At 36.1% G+C, this 20,286-nt stretch overlaps 2 protein-coding genes across 3 annotated transcripts; one reads left to right on the forward strand and one right to left on the reverse strand.

Annotated features, from left to right (window-relative positions):
- Positions 1-7,317: 7,317 nt before the first annotated feature.
- On the reverse strand, positions 7,318-11,395 carry MS3_00007141 (uncharacterized protein). Of its 2 annotated transcripts, none has more exons than XM_012943697.2 (4): positions 11,290-11,395; positions 11,118-11,202; positions 10,256-10,587; positions 7,318-8,408 (listed from the first exon to the last, which is right to left on the reverse strand). In XM_012943697.2, exons 1-4 carry the CDS (start codon positions 11,332-11,334, stop codon positions 8,091-8,093), a joined length of 780 nt encoding a protein of 259 aa, XP_012799151.2. In that variant the 5' UTR covers positions 11,335-11,395; the 3' UTR covers positions 7,318-8,090. The 2 variants fall into 2 exon arrangements, with proteins under 2 accessions (XP_012799151.2, XP_051063940.1); XM_051215397.1 differs by having other exon boundaries at positions 11,118-11,248.
- A 467-nt stretch (positions 11,396-11,862) lies between these two features.
- Positions 11,863-19,903, forward strand: EGR1_2 (Early growth response protein 1; the record flags this gene model as incomplete). The annotated part of the gene is made up of 3 exons (XM_051219269.1): positions 11,863-12,145; positions 17,879-19,807; positions 19,857-19,903. The coding sequence occupies 3 exons, from the start codon at positions 11,863-11,865 to the stop codon at positions 19,901-19,903; spliced, it is 2,259 nt and encodes a 752-aa protein (XP_051063941.1).
- Between the last annotated feature and the right edge of the window lie 383 nt (positions 19,904-20,286).

Genomic DNA, 20,286 nt, shown 5'->3' on the forward strand with positions numbered 1-20,286 from the left:
AATATATTTTACATTAGTAATTATACAGTGTTAGATAGATAGATAGACAGACAAGGAATTAGCGATATTATCTCTAACATTACATACATTGGATTGCATTGCATTACATTCATTCATGGATGTATGCGAATAAACAAACAAACATAGTGAAATACAATATCTGTATACTAATAAAAATGGTTACTTAAAAATCAATTAAAAATGTTGATTATTAAAGGTAATTCTAGTTTTTTTTTATACTGAAAGAATTCATCTAAAATCATTTATTTCATTGTAATTATTATTTTCTCATTTCAATTTAGTGAATTAAAATAAAATTCTATTGTGTTTTCATTATGTATTTTCAGTCAAACTGGATTACCTATCATATTGACACTTCTATAATGTTTTGAAGATACTCATCAACTCACTTGTTTATTAGTAAATGAAGAGTTTAAAATATTTATTGTAAAGTTTATTTGATCTTGCGAAGAAAGTTAATGTAATTTAGGAATGATCATCTACTGATGGTTATTTGTAGACAAAACAATTAAACGTCTTTTTATTAATTCAAACATATTGGAATATCTATGAATGCATATATTTTTAATATGTGCTTACAAATACTCACACTGCCTACAAATAGAATAGGAGTGAAAAGAGTTCGTTAAATCAATAGTGTTCGATTATATTGAGTCAGAGGTTGGATGATGATTATATCATCTCGTGAATAAACTGAATTTAAAATGAATAGATCACTAGATTCTGAATCTAACTCACTGACATACTCTTGTTACCCTTGTGGAGCGGCATAGGCCATAATTCTTCTAAATGAAGATCCTTCAACTCAAATGACAGAGTTTTAGTGGTTTAAATTGTTTGTCGTGATTGGCATTTGTGGCAGGGTTGTTTTGTAAGGCATGGGGTTGTTAACTCTTTGTCCAACAGTACTTTCCTATCTGGACTTGAAACCGGTAGTAATATTAGAAGGGCTACGGGTGGAAATGGGTTTCTGGTTTTGTTATTGATACTTGGCAGGGTCGAAGGTTATTGCCGTCGATCAGTTTCAGACTTATAGAAAGCAGTTTCTTCAACCAGTCCTCTTAATAGACAATATAATTCGAGAGGGGAGAATGCATTCGTGGAATAGAAATTGTGAACTGGCTTTCAAACTAAAGATCTAAGGGAGCGAAAGAGTCAGTGGATCTCCTCTATTGTTATTGATTATGAATGATGCCATCAATTATCTCTAATCAAGGGTTATGATAATCTCACAGAATCCGAACACACTGCTCCATCGCCCTGTCTGTTTCTAATAGTTCCCTAACTGAGGTCAACACATAAGAAAAACTACCTTTAAATTGAAATAATCTCCTTAGCCTTCTTATCTGAATAATTTTCGTGTGTATTATCGGTTCTAGGTTGCTAACTGAGATAAATAAATTATACTTTTATCTGATGCATACGAATGATAGCTGACACAGAAATTCGTTAGGATGCTAGTAAACGATTCAACTTATTAGTTGGTAAGATTTATCCTAAATTTCATTGAAAGAGAAACGTTTTCTATGTTGTTAGTATGATATATTTCAGTCTAGTTTAACAGATTCAATGGGCTTTCACTTTGCTCAGTAGGAAGATCATTTTACTTGTTACCTAATAATAAAACACCATCAAACATGATTCTTATTTGTGCATTTCAAAGCAAGTCAGCAAAATGTAAATTTTGAAACTGTCACAAGCTATTTCGTTCACTGATATTATGATTAATCACTAAAATTGAGGTAGAAAAATGCTGTAGCGAGTAATATTGGTTCAGTCAATCCACATGTTGATTATGTAAGAACTAATCTTCAGGTTAAAACAATCATATTCCCTAGTTGTCTAAAAGTTTATCGGTCATGGAACAGAGATTGATGAAAAAGAACTGTGCGTAGATATGCTTTAGTTGACTTTTGGAGCATAAACTATTTCAGTTCTCATTAAAATGTGATCTGTCTAAATGTCTCCGTTATCTTTGCCTTTGCCCAGTTGCATATGTAGGTTTCAAAAATCTTTCAGAGTTTATCGGGATTACAACTGACTGTTAACATAAAATATTATCCCAGAGAATGAGAATCAGCTTCGTTTACTCTACATCAGTCTATTAAAAAAGTAGGGAATCTTATTTTGACTTCGTCAGCCATCTTGTGTTTGAGAATTGAACAAACATAAATCAGGTGATGCAAAATAGCTTTCAGGTATTTGCTTTCAGTCAGTTAATTCCCCTTAGTTTTGAATATCAGATTATATGTCTAGACAAGTGGAGAGATCTTGAATCTGTTAAGTTCTCGATTGCCATTAGGTTAACCATCGATCAGTGACATCATAGTTATTTAGCTATATTCATCCGTAAATTATTGTCATTTGATAATTTACATCACGAACTGGTTTGATACCACCATTGAAAAGTAGAAAGCATTGAACAAAAGTTTCGTATTAGTATGGGACCCGTTGGCAGTGCGCACCCACAACCCGACCGGGGCTCGAACAAAGGACCCTCGGTCTCGCGCGCGGACGCCTAAACTCTAGACCACTGAGCGGGGATCCAATGGTGTATGTATCTAAATTCAAACAATTGCGCGACCATATATTGTCTACAGTGATTAACTGTCTTATACTCGATTTGGTTGCCCACTGCTGAGGAGTTCCATATTGGTTCGGAACAACTGTGTAGTGCCTTCTGGTTTTCAGTGGAGGTCTTATTAAAATCACTCCATAATATAAGCTATGAAATTTTAGCAATCTATACAAAACCACGATACTAATGTCATTTGATTCACTTATGAATAGAGACGAATAGAAACGACTTGAAGCACGGTACAGTGATGTATTAGTTTAAATTTTATGTTTTATATCAGGGAAGTAAAGCTGTAAGACTATGTAACAGGTTAACAACAATCTACGCTTTCTTGCCGATTTCAGCAAGTAACAATATTTTCTCATGATATAATAATCAGTGACATCTTTGATCCATTTATTTACTTAATCCTAATTAAAGTGAACTTTCAGTTCTAAATGAACTCAGTGAACGTAATGTATCTCAGTCAATCTAACAGATACAAATTTACACTATACTTTTAATGGTTTTAAACTTGAAATAAACACCAGACTACCTGTTATTTTTATATATCAAACACTTTCAGCAATCGTTTATCACATCAGTGGAATATAAGAGATTGTATCATACACAAACCTCTATCCGACTCTACAAGTGATGCACCGAATTTTTCTTATTTTGAGATTTAACCATTCTTTAGCAATCCAAAATGCGTATAAAGGTTGTTTAATTACTGTACTACTTGATATAACATCACATGGTTAGACGAACATATTTCGTATTCCACTTAAATAAACAGTTTATAACCAATGAAAGTTGATTTCGCTATCTAGTAATAGTTGTATTGTAGTAGAAGATTTCCATCAAAATTATATTACTAATTGGTTGTGAATGAGCATATGTGATGTGTCATCTTTTTGATGACTTTCAAATGAATTAGATACTTAATAATTAAGGTAACGTGATACTTTTTTGTTTGATATTATCACTAATACACTGTTAATTTAATTGTTATTCACGTGTTTATTTGTTGTTTGTACATTTGGTCACTTGTAGCAATCAACATAACGAACACATGTATTCATGGAAATCACACTTTTCTTGGATTATGATGTCTAGTCTTTGGTTGTGACCAGTGAATTTACAGAAAAAAACCCAGAAAGATTGTTATCCCTGTATTTGATAAAAATATAAGTATAGATTCGTGTATATAACCGTAAAAACAGAGAAAAAATATATCGAACTGTTGTGTATTCTAACGGAATTCATTGGACAGGAGGAAAACAATTTGATAGAACAATAATTGTGTAGCTGATTCGTGTGTCTTGAAAACACCGACCAAATTTCTCCAAAGTACATCATAGCTTTGTTCTTATAGTTATCTCTGTTTGATTATTGTAATACCGCACTCTTATTTCTGTAGAACTTTCTGGATACTATAATTAACAATTTAAGCGTTGGTATTGTGATAAAGAATGTTACTTGTTTGACTTCGAGGTTTTCTTACACTATTTTCATAAATTGTATTGATGTCTTACAGGAATAGTCAAATGATTTCTATTATCAGTTATGTGAAATACTCTTAGTGGTGAGAATTTATTTTCGCAGCTAGTATGTATTACTTACAAAATGAAGTTTAATTTTTGTTATGTATTTAAAGTGTTTTGAACCAAGAATTCATAGACTCTTATTTTAAACTCGATTATTTCATATTATGATCTTAATTTGCCAGTTATTATCTCATTCGGAGGTCAGAGTGGTAACTATAGTGTATTTTAGTTGAAACACTAAATTCAAGAGGGATCGGACAACTGTTTCTTTCCGATTTGTTTTTTGACGCTAAGCGTTATGAACTGTAACTTGGATTAGATAGCTGGATATCACTCATCTGAATCGAAAATACTAGTGTTCATTGACTAAGATTCTTCTCTATCACGAAACCACTTAAGTACCTAGGTTTGGATCCCGATTTCATTATCATCCTTTTGATGGCTGTATTTTTGAGTATGGTTTTATGCAACAATAAATGAATTTATTTTCGCCTCCCATAGTTAACATAGTGAGGTGATTTAGTATCCCATAATTCAGATCGATATGAAATGCTTCAACTCTTAATTTAGCTAACAAAATTTAATAAAAATTCTTATTAAGATACACTAATTGTGTCATGAATTATTACTATACATATTGCAACTATAAGGATAAAATTATTACTAATATAAATATAGGTAGGGGAGTAATTGATTAGTTGTTATTTTTAGTAATATTGATTTGGGACAATTTAGTAGAAATGTATGTTTACAGTTTTTGTGGAGTATGCAAATATCTGGGATTTCATTTTTAATATAATCTCAGTGAGTTTATATTTTTTGTTATTCTTTTGGAACAGGTAGTACTGCTGGGGAATTTCGAATTATGCTATAAAACACCATTTTGCTTTGAATATTTATCCACCTTGGGTCATTTCATGTCAATCTCTATTATTTATCTAGCTAACTTTCTCTTTAATAAGTCAAAATATATCCTCTGTAAATAGCAGGAATTCCGAAAGTTTTATTTCCACATAATTTAGTAGTAATAATGCTTCTAATATTTCTATATTAAAATAATGACTTATTGTTTTTGTATATTTAAAATAGGTGCATCATATAGTGAACATAGTAGTTTTCTGGAGTTAAAACAATTCATTACACGTCTTCATCCTGTACAAGTACAACCTACTGTTTTTGGTAAATCGATTACTATGACGAAAGATACAGTAAACAGCTGGTTGAAATGAAAAAAAAGTCACTGTCATGGCAAAGACCATTAGTTTAACTTGGATAAATTATTCGTACAGAAATACTTTTCTTGCTTCTGTTAAATAAAATATTGATTTATGGAAGATACTATTTTTCTTATTATTGGGATAGTCTATCAATCAAATATATACTAAATTGTTTGTTTTCTAATTATTCGGCTGCTTTAACTAAACAATTTGGATTTCTCAGCTATATAAGTTCCATGGTGGAAGTATGCGCGGTAAGGAACACATGCATCTGGGAAATAATAAGGTCACGGATTGGCTGGATGTACGCTTAATCTCAATCTTCTCAGTCAATCATAACTAAAGTAGGACCTGTTACCATACGTTCTTCAGTTCAAGTTGGCCTACCGTATATGCACAATGAGACAAAATTATAAAGACAAAAGTCAGAGTGATAGTAGTAGTAATAGCAGCGGTAATAGAACATATTAGGCACTGGCAATATGACTTGAGGAGGTAATCGATTTACGTACAAAAAGTATGAGATACTTTTCAAACTCAGGATCTAAAGAACGACGGAAAATGAATGTATTTATGCCACTGTTAATGTTTATGAACAACGTCACTCAAAGTCTCAGGGAACTGATGGAGTTTATCTCCCAGACCACGCCTAAAGGTCCTGCATCTCTAATCATACTTTTCAACAACCAATGGGCTGATGCCACGTTTTGGTTTGGCCATCCTTAGCTTTCTAACGTACTCCTACACCAGCCCTCATCGCACATCGAGGTAGACAGTGGTTGAGTATACGCAATGCATACTTACTACTACAACTACTACGTCAACTGACTTGCCATTTTTACCCAATACCCTGCATCTAACTTCAACGTTGCTCACTTGTTGGTCCTAAAATACACGAACAATGCTTCAAAGATATCTGATCAAATTTTAGTAACCTATGCATATCGTCTCTTCTAACGGCCGTGTTTCGCATTCATATAATAGAACAACGAACTGCTGTATGGAAAACTTGTCCTTTGGTTGATACATGGACATCTCGCCTACACCACAAGTGATGTAAGTTGGCAAAGACTCATCGGGATTTCCGAATCCATCCCAAGATCTCATGAGATATGAATCCACCAAGGATGATAAAACTTACAAGTTGAGTAGTGATCGACTTTCTATCATTACTTCGGGCATTGATGCAAGTCACTTCGGAAGCACCGTTTGCAACCCAAATATGCTTACAGTGCAGCTCAAGGCGATCAGAGAGCTGCACTTGGTCAGCTTCAGCAAACAAGATTATATCATCTGTATATTCTAAGTCAATAATAGGATCTGCTGGTGGATCAATTTCTGAAAGGTTAGATGCCGACAGCATCAATCCTAAAACAAACGGTCATAAGGTTGAGGTCAGGGCCATTTATTGCGAGGATGGTTTCCCTTACATTCTGTACCTGTTTCTTTGATATGTCTAAAACATTATCTACTAAAACCTTTCTTATCTCCATTTTTTTGCTCTTTCTTTCCCTACTACTGCTCATCATTTCCTATAAATCATAATTCGGCGAGACTATAATTTATGGAAGAACCAACCACGTATAAGATAACGTCTCGGATTTTGGCGTGAAATTCACTCATCCATTTGGCTAAATAGAGTTTTGGCATTATAAATGATGTCAGTTTGCGATGAAAACCATAAATCTAATTTCTAACCTGAATCATCAACTGTAAATCATAATTCTAATTCTTCACATAGGTTTATAACCCTCATTTGTCCTGGTTATTAGGTGGACGCTCTCAAGGTCAGTCTAGCGTCGCTCAAAGGTCGTCCATAAATTATAGTCTCACCCATAATTCATAACACTTCATAATCTTAACATATCGGCTTTACCTTTTTGGCTACCGTCCTATCGCTATTACTACTGGCAAAATTGTCCGTCATAAATATTTTACCTAACTTGGACTGCATATAACAATTTGAACTACGACAAAACAACACCCTGTCTTCAGATTTTTGGATGTGATAACTCGTTCAACCAAACTGGAGCAGTTAGCATAGGTCAATTTCTTCTAACTACGATCGCACGATATAAATTAAGATTATTCTATACGGATAAAGGGAAGATTTACCGCCTTAATTAATGAAAAAAGTTCGTATATAGTATCTGTTTACATTGTCACCGTATGGCAATTTTAGGGTGGATAAATCAGTTATTAGAAGTCTTTAACAGAATGAAACGTAGGATGTTTTTGCGAAATCAATTTATGTAAAAAATAATGTGAAGCTTTATCAGTATTTTAGGTTGAGAATAATGAAAGTCATTACTATTACACTTTTTGAAAGACAGATCGATTTTCGTTAATGGAAACAGCTGAAAACAAAGGAATGGATGAATTATTACTCTCTGCTTGAAAGACATCATACAGTTCATCTGAATATTAAAGGAAGTAGAATAAAAAAGATTTGTAGTCGTCGTCATACTGTATACTACCCAAAAAATATGTAGAAAAGAACAAACAAGGCAGAAAATGCATACATAGTGGTTTGAATGAAACACATTAGTGTTCATTGATAACAAAATCCATCATTCGATAAATGATCCATGTTAAATTGCTAGCCCGTAAGTATAATTATAGGAAATCAGCTGTGAAACGACTGGTTTTTTTCATATTGAGTGGAACACCGGGGGAGCTGTCGTAGCGGAAATGATGTTCTGTGCAAAAAAGATTGCAGCATGATGCACAATAATTACGATATAATTATTTCGGCTCTAATGAGTCTGACACATTGGAGTTTGACGCTTGATGTGGTTCACGTAAAGTTGAATCGTCATTAGATAAATCTGGCGCAGCTGTATTAAAGTTTAAGCATGTAAGTTTCGTGAGGTCTGTAAAAACACATGGTCTATTTTCATCAAAACCATCGTCATCATCGTAATTGTGGTAGGTGAAGGATTCATTGGATTGATAATTAAAACCACCTGAAGATATTAGTTCCGCTTCTATAGCAAGACGACGTTCACGTTCTTCTGAAAGCATTTGACGAACTCGACTGAGCTGGGATGCCAACATGTCCACCTTAAAAGTTCAGTAGGAGGAAACAAGACTTTTCTCCTTCCATAAAAACCTGAAAAAAAAAGAAATCGATTTTAACCAGACGGTAGTTAGTTGATTTTCGTTGAGACATAATAACTGCAGGAACTAGTCACTTTTACTGACAACAATTTACAGTCGTAGCATTATAATTATGATACGTGCAGTTATTTAGATTTATTGGAAGCCAAAGTCGATTGAACTTTATAGCTTACATTACAAAATGACTTCAGACTAAAGTCAGTTCGTGACGTACACTATAAAATTTGAAAATTTCCAAAAATCTCCGGCATTAAAAATAGATTTAATTATGCAAAATACAGTAAATTCTACATAAACACTTGGCTCCTACGGTAAGAACAAAGTACTGATATCCCATTTGATAGCTGGGAACCAGGAAGATGTTTATTCAGAGTAATTATTAAAGTGATGCAATATTTGTTGATGAATGACTACTTGATACACTATTTAAGTACGGGTTTGGATTTTCAGCTTTGAGCTACACTTTGTGTGTAAGGGTTAGTAATTCTACCTAAGTGACTGAACAGAAGTAAGTCTAGATGAGTAGGAACCTGTGACCTAATGTTTGAAAGTCGAGCACTTCAACTGCTAGGCTACTTTCCCTCTCCTCCATTAACTTAGGTTCAAGAAGCTGTGAAATGATACGAGCTGCTCATATAAGTGGCTTAAAGACAAGTATGTAACCTGTACGTGGGAAAATGAGTATTATCAACAAATAACTGTTTTTTTGGAGACTAATAGCGTAATCTGCACCTTAATATCTAAATTAAGCCGGTGAAGTGAGGTCTTAAAACGAAGGATGGAGTTAAATAGTTGGATAAAGAGATAAACATGGGGGAATGGAAAAAGTATCAGTAAAGTGGTCTTACCTCAAATTAGTACACGCAAGAGATGAATTCGAGTGAAAGTAACAACTGGATTACAGTGATAGGAATTGGTGAAACAAGACCAATTCCATTAATGAATAGATAAAATGTCAACTATTTATCTAAATGAATTTATATTTCTCTCAGATTATTGCTCAAAACAGTTGTAACCACTTTTCTTTAGCCTATCTATATTCACCATCCTGCTCAAAACTCATTAGGATGAGTGTCTCAACAAATACTTATTCCCCAGAACTCCATAAAATATTCTGAAATTTCTGTTAGGAGTTTTTAATCAATACTACTGCTATCTTCACGTCAAATCGAACCTTTTAGGTTAATTATGAATTAATATACCCTCTACAACATAGTTTATTCATATATACAAACACAAAATTTTCATTATATAGTCGGGTTCGAAGAAATTTCTAGCTGTAAGTTTTGAAAACTACTCAGGAGTATGGGTGAAAATAATCCCGAAGATCTAATAGTCGCCAAATACCCTATACATGTTTATTCATGGATTAGTTAATCTATCCAGGAGTTAACGACCGTGACAAGATGAGATGCCAGAGAGATTACAATGAAAATATGGTTTACCATAACCCTCTTATTAGATTAGGTAGCGCGACAGAAAAACAGAACAGAAGCTGAGAAACAAGTTTATGTTCATTGCTATTCACAATTTATTGTGATCTTAAACAATAAAGAGGCATCATTTTTTCATTTTCACAAAAACTGAAACATCAGGTAAGTGACCCTTGATGGATTAAAGGTGTGAAGCCGAAAACGCAGTAATTGTCTTGCTTGTTTCTGACAAAAGTTTGACTTAGGATATGCAGTTTTCGCTGGGTGGGGAGAGATGAGATTACGAGTTTAGGAAACTTTTCTGAACAAGTGATTAAGTTGGATAAATATCATTTGTTTTTCCCTAAAAAAACTCACAAGTTTTCGAAGTTCTTCGATACAGGTAACTAATTCTTCACGTGTTTGAAATTCAGTTTTAGGAAGTTTAACAGCGGCTCCTTGTTCCTTTTTATTGGACGTTTGATTTGAGGATAAAGGTAAGTATGACGGAGAGTCAGCTGATTTTCTGTTATAAAATGAATGGTCAGCAGGAATTGTCTTCAAAGAAACGTTCTGGTCACCAGATATTATTTCTGTCTTCCTTGATACCGCCTCACTTAAGCTCAGCTTCAGTGATGATAACTGTAAATCAATAATTACATAATCATGATCGCCCTCTTCAACTTCGTCTCGGGTTAGCTCCATGAAGGCTTTAGAAAGTAATAGAAAGTTTGATAGTTATAGGCTTAATATAGACTAAGGAGAAAATAGCACTGTGCTACACATGAGCAGTTTCAAGTTGGGATAATTCCTAGGATTAGTGGCTTTATTTATAGATCCAGATTGCATTTGCACTGAGCAGATAAACATAAACAGCACCGTAACTAGTGTGAATAGGAAGCGATAGAATTTGCCACACGTTTAGCAAAAGCATAACCACAGAATCGTAACAATTGTTACTCATCTTAAGATGAGTGTCGAAAAGAAAGTGACTATACTTATCAGAATAAAAACTAAAAAGCATCAGTGGAAAGTCTAGAATCCTCAAGGCACCATAAAAAATACGAACGTAAGCAGAAACGAGACAGTGATGACTACGATTTATATAATCACTTTGGTTCATAGAGATATATACATACATAAGTTCGAATGCCAGCAAAGTTAGAAGCATAAATATTGGGCACACATATAAGTGAAAACTGACATTAGATCGAGTGCCGAAAGAACATTAGTTGCTTACCAATAGACTTTTTATAGTAATAGATCGCTCCGTCGATATTTCCAACCTTCATACACTGTTTAGCACATCGCTCATTAAAGTGAGCCTGATGAAGATTAAAAAGTTTTGAAAATTTTAGGAAATCGTTGATACTGTATTGGAATTTGTAGCATTTACAAAAAATTTAACATACCGCACTAAGATTGCTATGCATTTCAACAAGTAGCTCCATATGCATAATTAAACGAAGCGCTTATTTCCGTCGTTTTTGACCTTGAAAAGAAAAACCTTGTTTTCGCTTTCTAATTGGTTCGATCTTGTGACCTTGTAGGGTACTCCCGGTTTCGTTTGCCTACTGATCGTTAAGATAATATTTCCCCTAATTTATATGTTTGGCTTCCAACACTGTTTATCATCATGGTCCATCAACTGACGTGTTATTTATTACTTCCAAAGAGGCAGAAGATCCATTGGAATAACCTCATTTCTTACTAGACCCTAGTTACATTGCAGTAAAAATTTCAAGTGACCTGTTCTTTTCAATCAAATCTAGGCACAATCTGCGTGACTATATCTTGCCAAAGCAGTTTTCAGGGTAATATTATCTGAGTTTCTTCCTAAAAAGTTCGGATCTCTAATTCTCCTTATTTCACGATTGATGGATGTTATGTGCTTCACGAATTCTCCCTACCAGATGAAGTAAACGGAAATCCGACGTTCGTTGTTTACATATCTTGAAATTATAAATCAGATACTTCCTGAAAATATGGCCAATGAAATCTCTGGAGCACAGTCATTAGACGATTATCACGTGTCTTTCGATTCATTTCATTCAGGTGAAACTCCCAAAACAGCATCTGACGCCACAAAGTTTTTTCTTATTGATGCAAATGAAGTTCTAAATACTCCAACTGCAATATCTAAGACTTCAAGTTCAGGGGGATTGTTTTTTGCCGATGATTTTCACAAACGTCTACCTGTCCTCAACTCACTTCCAAATGACCACCATTCTTCAGTAGCAGTAGAATGCGAACATCCTAATGCAACCGGTGAGTGTTCTAAACGTTTTCCTGGCCGTATTATAACTTTCGGTAGTTTAAATATGGTCCTAGCTAACTTGTCTGTCTACTAAGTTTCGTTATCATACAAACTATTTCAGCTGCTTTATTATGTTATTTGTCCGAACTTCTTCCAATTTTGTGCTTAGTGACATGACTTAACTGGTTCATGGGACTATTGTTTTTCAAGGTATTGTTGAACCTCAGTTAAGCGTGGATGTCAATAATCGTGTCTCAAACGCACGAACAATCCTAGTGTGGTCACTTACTTGACCTCATCTGACCAGTAAGTTGAGCCAAACTCATATAACTTATGTATATCTGAAGTCATGTTAGTGAATTTTTTCCTGTGCGAGCACAACAGCGAATTTGAAATCAGAAAAAGCACCTCTCGACAGGATCGTTTTCGAAAAAATGCTTGTATGCATTCCGTCTCTATGTTACAATGGGAGCCATTCCTTCCTTGTTTTTACCTATATGTATAATGACTGTAGCTTAGACGGGGTAAAAGAATAAGTCTTACAGGATACTGTGACCTTCGGGAAGTTTAGGTAACTTAAAGCGAGGAAGTTAAGTGGGTCCTGGTGGACTAACCCCAGAGGTCTTTTATGGTAATAGTCCACTTTTAGCCGCTAAGTTGACCGAGTTTGGCAACTAAACGTAGTAGTGTTGAAACTTCTGTATTCTATAATTATCAAATTCTTATCTAGTACTTGGTAAGAGCAAAGTTGTTTAACTGGGAAGCTTCTGACATGGATGTGAATGTAATTACTAGATGTTCACTCTTCACCAGGTTTTAAGCACAAGGATACTTACCGACGCCCAACCATAGTTTTATTCCGTGACATCAAATTGGCTTTCTACTGTTAACGAAGAGATTTTATGACTGATTGTAATTAAAATATGGAACAAAGTGTATTAACCTTGTGAAGAATCTACTCGACCACCATTGGTTATCAGTGTTGACGGCAAATTATTGTTGAAATGGTCAACATCGAGTGGTGTTTTTCACGACTGTTCACTATCTCTCTTTCTATTTAATCTCATCGTAGATATATTCTTAGAAATAACATGTTCTTCCTCTATAGGGGGGCAATCTCGAACCAAGAGGTTCACTTATCGTCAAATCATGAAGTGATGACAGTCCATAAATTCATTAACTATTGGAATGTATGATAGTTTTGCACACTACCTAGTTGGGGTCCATGAGATAGCCCTAATCAATGTCTGGAGACTTTTAGTGACATTGATCATAATTGTTTACAATGGCGTAGATGCATTTACTCCTAATCTTCCTCTCGATCATGAAATCCAGTATTCCTTCACATTTACTCTCACTATTTCCTTTCGAACTATATTCTCAATGCTTACTCTTTTTCATCGTCAATACTGCCACATTATTTAATCTCTCCTAATATGTAGCTCTTTAGTTCCATTATCATACTAATATAGTATGAAGATTTAGACTAACACTACGTTGATGACGATTGACTGACTAAAGCTGATATAAATTCAAGTGATTGAACAAAACAATAAAATCTATGAAAGGTCTTTTATAATCGTCCAAAGTTTTGGATTAAGAAATTCCAACTAAACTTTATTATATCCCTGAAAAAAGTTGTGGTAGTCATTTGTTGAACCTCTGCTGAAGTAATTTCCAATAACAAGTATAAGGAAAATGAATAGATCACATCTTTACTAACTAATATCAGAAAAAGTCATAAACATGCCTTTACACCTCTGGTCAGTCATAATCAACGTAAAGCTTGGAGTAAATTCGCACTAGACCAAGTTGCTATACCAAATTAACACAACTAAGTAAAATTAATAAGATGGATAATGAAAAGTTCATAATAATATTGAGAAGAATCAAATATTGATCATATATTGTTCGTTAAAAAAGGAATGAAGACAAGGTATGTTGAGAAGAATACTGAGAGTGTATCTGCTACACTGCAACGGATCCTGAAACAAGTGACCCAAGAGCTTCAACAACTTATCACTTAGATTTCAATCATTTAATCAGCACCTACCAATACGACTCCGTTTCAGTCAGTGATTTCATAAACAATTGGTGCCTTGGTTTGGGCGTCCCTAGCTTTCTCTCAGCCGTCATTGCATGTCGCTTTGGACGGTCTATGAGGGTATGTAACACACCTCAACCATCTCACTTTATGAAGATTGATAGTTTCATTAATCGACTTATCGAGGTCACGTTTCGTAGCCATAAAATAAGACGAAGACTGCTGTATAAATTGGGCAGCGAAAGGAAAGGGGATTGAAAAGGCGGCGGCTGTAGGTAACACAAGACAGCTCTTCGGACTAACAAAAGAAACTGGAATTAATAAGTTAAGTGCAAGTGAGACGATCTCGGAAAAAGACGACACTCTTGTCTACTCTCAGCCCAGACGTTTACAACAATGGGCGGAACACTTTAGACAACAGTTCAACTGGCCTTCAGCAACTCTACAACTACCCACCATTCCCAGACAGCGTGAATGGAGCATTGAATAGGTCACCCGACTCTAGCTAAAGTTCAAAAGGCTACAGCTAATCTGAAGTGGGGAAGAGTAGCTAGTCCAAATGGATTGGCTCAAGAGATCTTTAAGAATGGTTGTCCAGTTTCAGCGATTAGGTTGACTAGCATTTTGGCTAAAATCTGGGAGTTGGGCTTAATCCCATCTGACTGGTTACAATCCCTGATTGTCCCAATATATAAGAAGGGGTCAGAATCATGTGATAACCATAGAGGGATTAGTTTGACTAACATAACACCTAAAATACTAGCCTCATTAATTATCGGGCGCCTAACTATGACTCGTGAACTGCAAACACGTGAAAATCAGGCTGGCTTCAAACTTGATTGTGGCTACACCGATCACACATTCACCATTAGTCAGGTTCTAGAACACAGGCATGCTTATCGGCGTCGATAACGGTTGTCTTTCTTGACTTAAAAGCAGAATTTGACTGTTGACCGAGAGGTTCTGTGACTGTCTGTCATTGAGAGATGTACCTCAGAAGTACATAAACCTTGTGAGGGCTCCTTACTCGAACACTACCAGTCGAGTCAGAGCTTATGGCGAACTGTCATCTGATTTTTCAACCTCAAGTGATGTCGGGTAAGGCTATCCACTATCACCATCTTTACTTAATTTCACCATGGAGCTACTGCCCGAAATAGCGTTCTCGTCGACCGAATCTTCGGGAATCGAACTTCTGGGAGGTCCATTTATCGACATAGGATAAGCAGAAGATATAGTTCTGTTTGGTGAAAAAGCTGATGAAATACATTTTTTTGGTAGCACTGAGCAACAATACCGGGATGTTTGGGATGCGTTTCTCCCCCCCTGAACACATTACCACGACGCGCAATGCTAACTAGTGTTGGAGACAGTTGGAAGAAAGTTAGGGGCGGCCAAACCTAAACATAGCATCAGTCCGTAACATCACTGACTTCATGTCTGAGCCATGTTGGTGAGTGCAGACTACTTGTTTGTGGTCCGCGAGGCTATCGTAACCAATGGTTGGAGACCCTGGTGACATGGCTCAGAATCGATCACAATTGTGTAGGTGTATGCACTCTCTGTCATCCCTTAAGCTAAGAGAATAAAATCGCTTCATATCTTTCTTTCTGCTAACTAATTCTTTCTTCCTGTACTATGTCCTTATATGCAATCTTTGTTTTATATACTACCACCATTGAATTAACTACTTGTATGAATTCGATGTTAATCTTGTTGTGCTAATGACTTGTGGCGACTTGGACCGGTGCATATATATGCCTGGTCCTACGTTGTAGCTGACTGACCATCATATAAATGACCCTTAGTAGACTAATAGGTATCTCACTCACTATGTAGTGGGCTCAAATTCGCGAAAACCAAGTGAGGTTTCTTAATCTTAGTCAATATCCCATCGTGCACCAATCTTTAAGGACTAATAAAATTGTCAAGATAGGTAAATTAGTCAACACGCTCGGCTATATCTTGATTCAGATCATTCTTGGAACAACACTTTAAACTTGGAGGGAGAGGAATAAATGTGTTTAGTATTAGATGCCACCACTGTCTATTCTCTATTGCTTCCTTTGGGCACCACTTCTCCTAGCATGTAAGTCCTTTTTCACTCTGTATTTGTGTTCTTTCACTCATCATACTTTAAACGTGGCAAGATAAGTTTCAGACTGCTTAGCAATTTAATAGAAGCTTTCGAAATACATGGGTCTTTCTTAACCTTTTAATTTGGTTTAAGGTCTTGTATAACTGCAGCATATACTATGGTTGATGTCAATATGATGTATTTATGTCTATCAGGTTAGGCATTATCGCTCCTTATCCCTACAGTTAATACACTAGAAATTATTGGATTGATATACTACACGATTCACCCAAGTGTATTTCGGGTACGTTACGTTCATCAGAGTTACCAACTTTCCCCACTGTTATTTAATCGTGACAGATACTCTTTAAGAGGTAACTCTTTTTTTGACTTTTCGAGTATTTGTCTACTAGATTCACTTATTGACTTAGAATACGCATATGTCATAATTTGATAAAAACACTAACAAGATGAAAATCTGGTCAGCGCTGGTAGGTTAGTGCTTGAAAAAGTTTTGGTACGGATACAGTGAACTCACCAGCTTTCACACCTGCACCACAAGTGGAATTTCTGTCCGTCAATAAAAGAGTGGGTATTTTGCTCATCAGTTTCCTCCGTATTAATATATGGCTGCTAACCATGATCATTTGAAGTAGAAGACACATATAGGTTCCATGTACTTGACCGTATGTGCATTCAGAGCTCGTTTTCACGTTGAGAACTACCAAGTGAGTGGTCTTGAGTTTATGTGGAAGGTATTGGGAAAAAGGACAGGTCCATCAATGAGCCTGTAAACCCACACAGGCTTAGGTGGTTGAACTGTGTGTTAAATATACTTAGTTATCTATCATCCCGATATTGAATGTTAGCTGGTATGGGACCAAGTTGACAAGAATTTATAAACGTGCAAAAACATGGGATCTTTCCATGAACAATATAAGATTATGTGCTGTTAGAGGTGTACTAATGGTTAGTACTTCCCAATTATCCACATCTCGGAAAGATACTTTTTCAGGAATGTAAATGGAGACCAGTTTGGTTATAATATTGCTTAGAAGCATGACCATAGAGCCTGTGAGATAACTGCTTAAGATTGGTTACGCGTAACTTTTTTGTGAATAGTTTCTGGAACCATTATCTTTTTACTCCCTAGAGATTACCTTCAGCATCAGAAATCCATGGGTTGATGTGTTTTCAGTGCTAACTTCATTCCCAATCCATTACAGTTTCTGTTCTGCAGCACCTGTGATCGGAAGTACATGTAAAAGGTCTTGGGTAGCGATATGCACTCATGAATCCCTTTACTTTCGAAGGTGTGAAAATGATGAGGTTGGTTTGAGAGAAGTGTAAGTCAAAATCCAACAAGTTGCCGGTGCGGTAGTGCTAAAATTTTTAATGAAGTTCGTAAAAAACTGATTTTCCGCACTGGCATTTCTTGTAATATTTTGAGAGGTAGTAACTACTGCGTTGTAATTCTTTAAATTGTTTGTCCTGGATGGTACAAGTAATAAGCCTTCTTTATCAATGCAGGTTTTTGGTATAGATTGTTAAATTTCTAAGAGATTTATTTTGTGAGGATATGTAAATGGTAAATAAACACTAGCTTTTTATTTTTAAAAACAGATAATACTGAGAAAACTGGTGTTCCACATGCAAATCCTGAGATTTTACAAACAGAAAACTTGTTTATACCCCAATTTGGATTAAATCAGCAATCAGAAGTTAACACATCAACTGGGTCGTCTGTGTTATATTTAAACCATCTTTCTCCTGACAGTACTACAGCAAAAATTGATTCTGTGCCTGTTTCATTGAAATTAGAATCAGGTGATAATACTGCAGCGTCTTTCCAATCAGTTATTACTAAAGCTGATAATAATGCTACAGTTGGACTGAATGATTTGCCACTCTTAACTAGTGCACTATCAAATCTTGAAAACACGTGCATCACTGTTGATCAGACGGCTGTTTCACAGTCGAATTACCTGACAAATAGATCTACTACTACAACCGCCAGTCTACCGACGATATCTAGCGCTGTTATCCTTAGTAATGTTGGCCTTACACAAAATCCTTGTTTGTCTGTTTCAGCAGACACTAATACTGTTTCCGGAATAGCTTTTTCAGCTAGGAATCAGCCTCCTTACATACCAGCCCCACTTGTTCTTGGAAACGGGCTAACACTAACCACATTGTTGACTGCTGAGAACAGTAGTGGTCTTCTAACACCTACAACTCCCAACACTGCTTTCTTGCCACTTCTTGCATCCCCTGGTCCCGGAGGATTTTATACACCTGGAGTGTTAACTGGTCTAGCTAATCCGACAGGTACTTTTTCATTTCTATCCCCCGTTCCTAACCTATTGGCAAGTGGTAATGCGGAAGCAGCTAATATTTCCATCGGTGGGAGTTTCGCACAGACTTCTGTTACAGCGGATACTATAGTCAAGCAAGAACATATGTGCTTCACTGACACAGTAACAGTTGATGATGGTTTAATCAATACAACACATAAATCCGTTATAAATAATCCTCCTGAATGTGCACCTGATACAACGGTTGTCACTGAAGATGACGTTGGTGATAATGAGTATTTATCTAAATCCACGCTGAAAGGTGCTGGTATCTCAAGGAGGCGCAAATCGACAACTCGTAATAAGAGTCGAATAGTTAGAGGAGAATATGGAGTTCATTCTGAAATAGAAATTCAGGCAGGAATAACATCTAGTATACCTGAAAGAATATCAGAAAAGCCTCACAAATGCACTTCATGTAACAAATGCTTCTCACGATCCGATGAACTTACAAGACATGCAAGAATTCACACTGGTGCTAAACCTTTTAAGTGTGCTGAATGTCAAAGGGAATTTTCGCGTTCAGATCATCTAACTACACACATGAGAACACACACTGGTGAACGACCATTCGTTTGCGATATATGTGGTCGCAGTTTTGCTCGTTCTGATGAACGTAAGCGTCATACAAAAGTGCATCAAAAGAGTAATCAAAAACTTCCTAACTGTGACTTGAAAGTGAATGTAACTAAAAGTCCAATAACTTCGACCTCTGATCCTAAGACAAACTGTGGCGAGAAACGTAGCGTCTCACAAGCGACAAAATGTTACGACACAGCTAAAAATCCTCGTAAACTGAAAATAGATCTGGCAGATAGTTCTACTTTTCAGTCTAATCCTATAAGTGTGGAAAAAGTAAGTGTACTTAACGATGGAATCAGTGTTAATCAACCTGTCCCAGAACAAAGATTACTTCTCGCTACTTGTGATTCTCATCCCGGGCAGCTTACTTTACATGCTTTCCCTAGTGCTACAGGTTTAGGTGGTTCCAGTGTCATATCGCCCCACTCGCAATTAGTCTTTGCAGCTTTGCCTTCTATGTCACTCTCCGCAGTTCCTATTTTGAGTCAAGTTAACACTGAGATTGCAAACACTTTCAATCTTGCCACCGGAACATTTGCTACACAACCTCATGGTCACTTTTTGGCAGTGTCATCGACACCACTGTCGAGCTGTATTTCTAATTCTTCAACTGAAGGTAATATAGTGGTATCGCAGAACCAATCTGTTTCTTCAGTCTCCCCAAGCTTTGCGTTATTATCTACCATCCCATCACAGCATCAAAATGAAATGAGCACAGAATGTGTGCATGGTACTTCCATGAACAATGTGATATCATCGACGTGCATCACAACACCGACCATGCCGAATTGTTACACTATCCGTGCTTCACTTTTTCCTCAACCAGTTCAAACATATCCTTCCGGATTTCACCATTCTCAAACTTCGCCCTATTTCACTGCTATAGCCTGTTCTCCAGACGGCCTGACTGCTAATCAAGCTGGCGCATTTTTCGCTCCTATGATAGCTCCCACTCAGTTACCCGCTAATACGACTGTTTCAGGCACCGATCTCCCTACCAGCTTCCATCCAGCACAAGCTAATCTTCAGCCGGAATTTTTAGCTACAGCTGATGGTGTTTCTCCTACCAGTTTACTTACAGGCACCCCAACATGT

The sequence above is a fragment of the Schistosoma haematobium genome (genome assembly GCF_000699445.3).
Source record: "Schistosoma haematobium chromosome Unknown HiC_scaffold_471, whole genome shotgun sequence".
Taxonomy (NCBI): domain Eukaryota; kingdom Metazoa; phylum Platyhelminthes; class Trematoda; order Strigeidida; family Schistosomatidae; genus Schistosoma; species Schistosoma haematobium.

Excerpts from the sequence above, each read along its gene's own strand:
- MS3_00007141 (XM_012943697.2), bottom strand. The coding sequence starts at position 11,334 with ATGCATATGGAGCTACTTGTTGAAATGCATAGCAATCTTAGTGCG. Across the intron at positions 11,203-11,289 it reads TGCATAGCAATCTTAGTGCG|GCTCACTTTAATGAGCGATG; the intron begins GTATGTTAAATT and ends AATCTTCATCAG. Across the intron at positions 10,588-11,117 it reads TTACTATAAAAAGTCTATTG|CCTTCATGGAGCTAACCCGA; the intron begins GTAAGCAACTAA and ends TACTTTCTAAAG.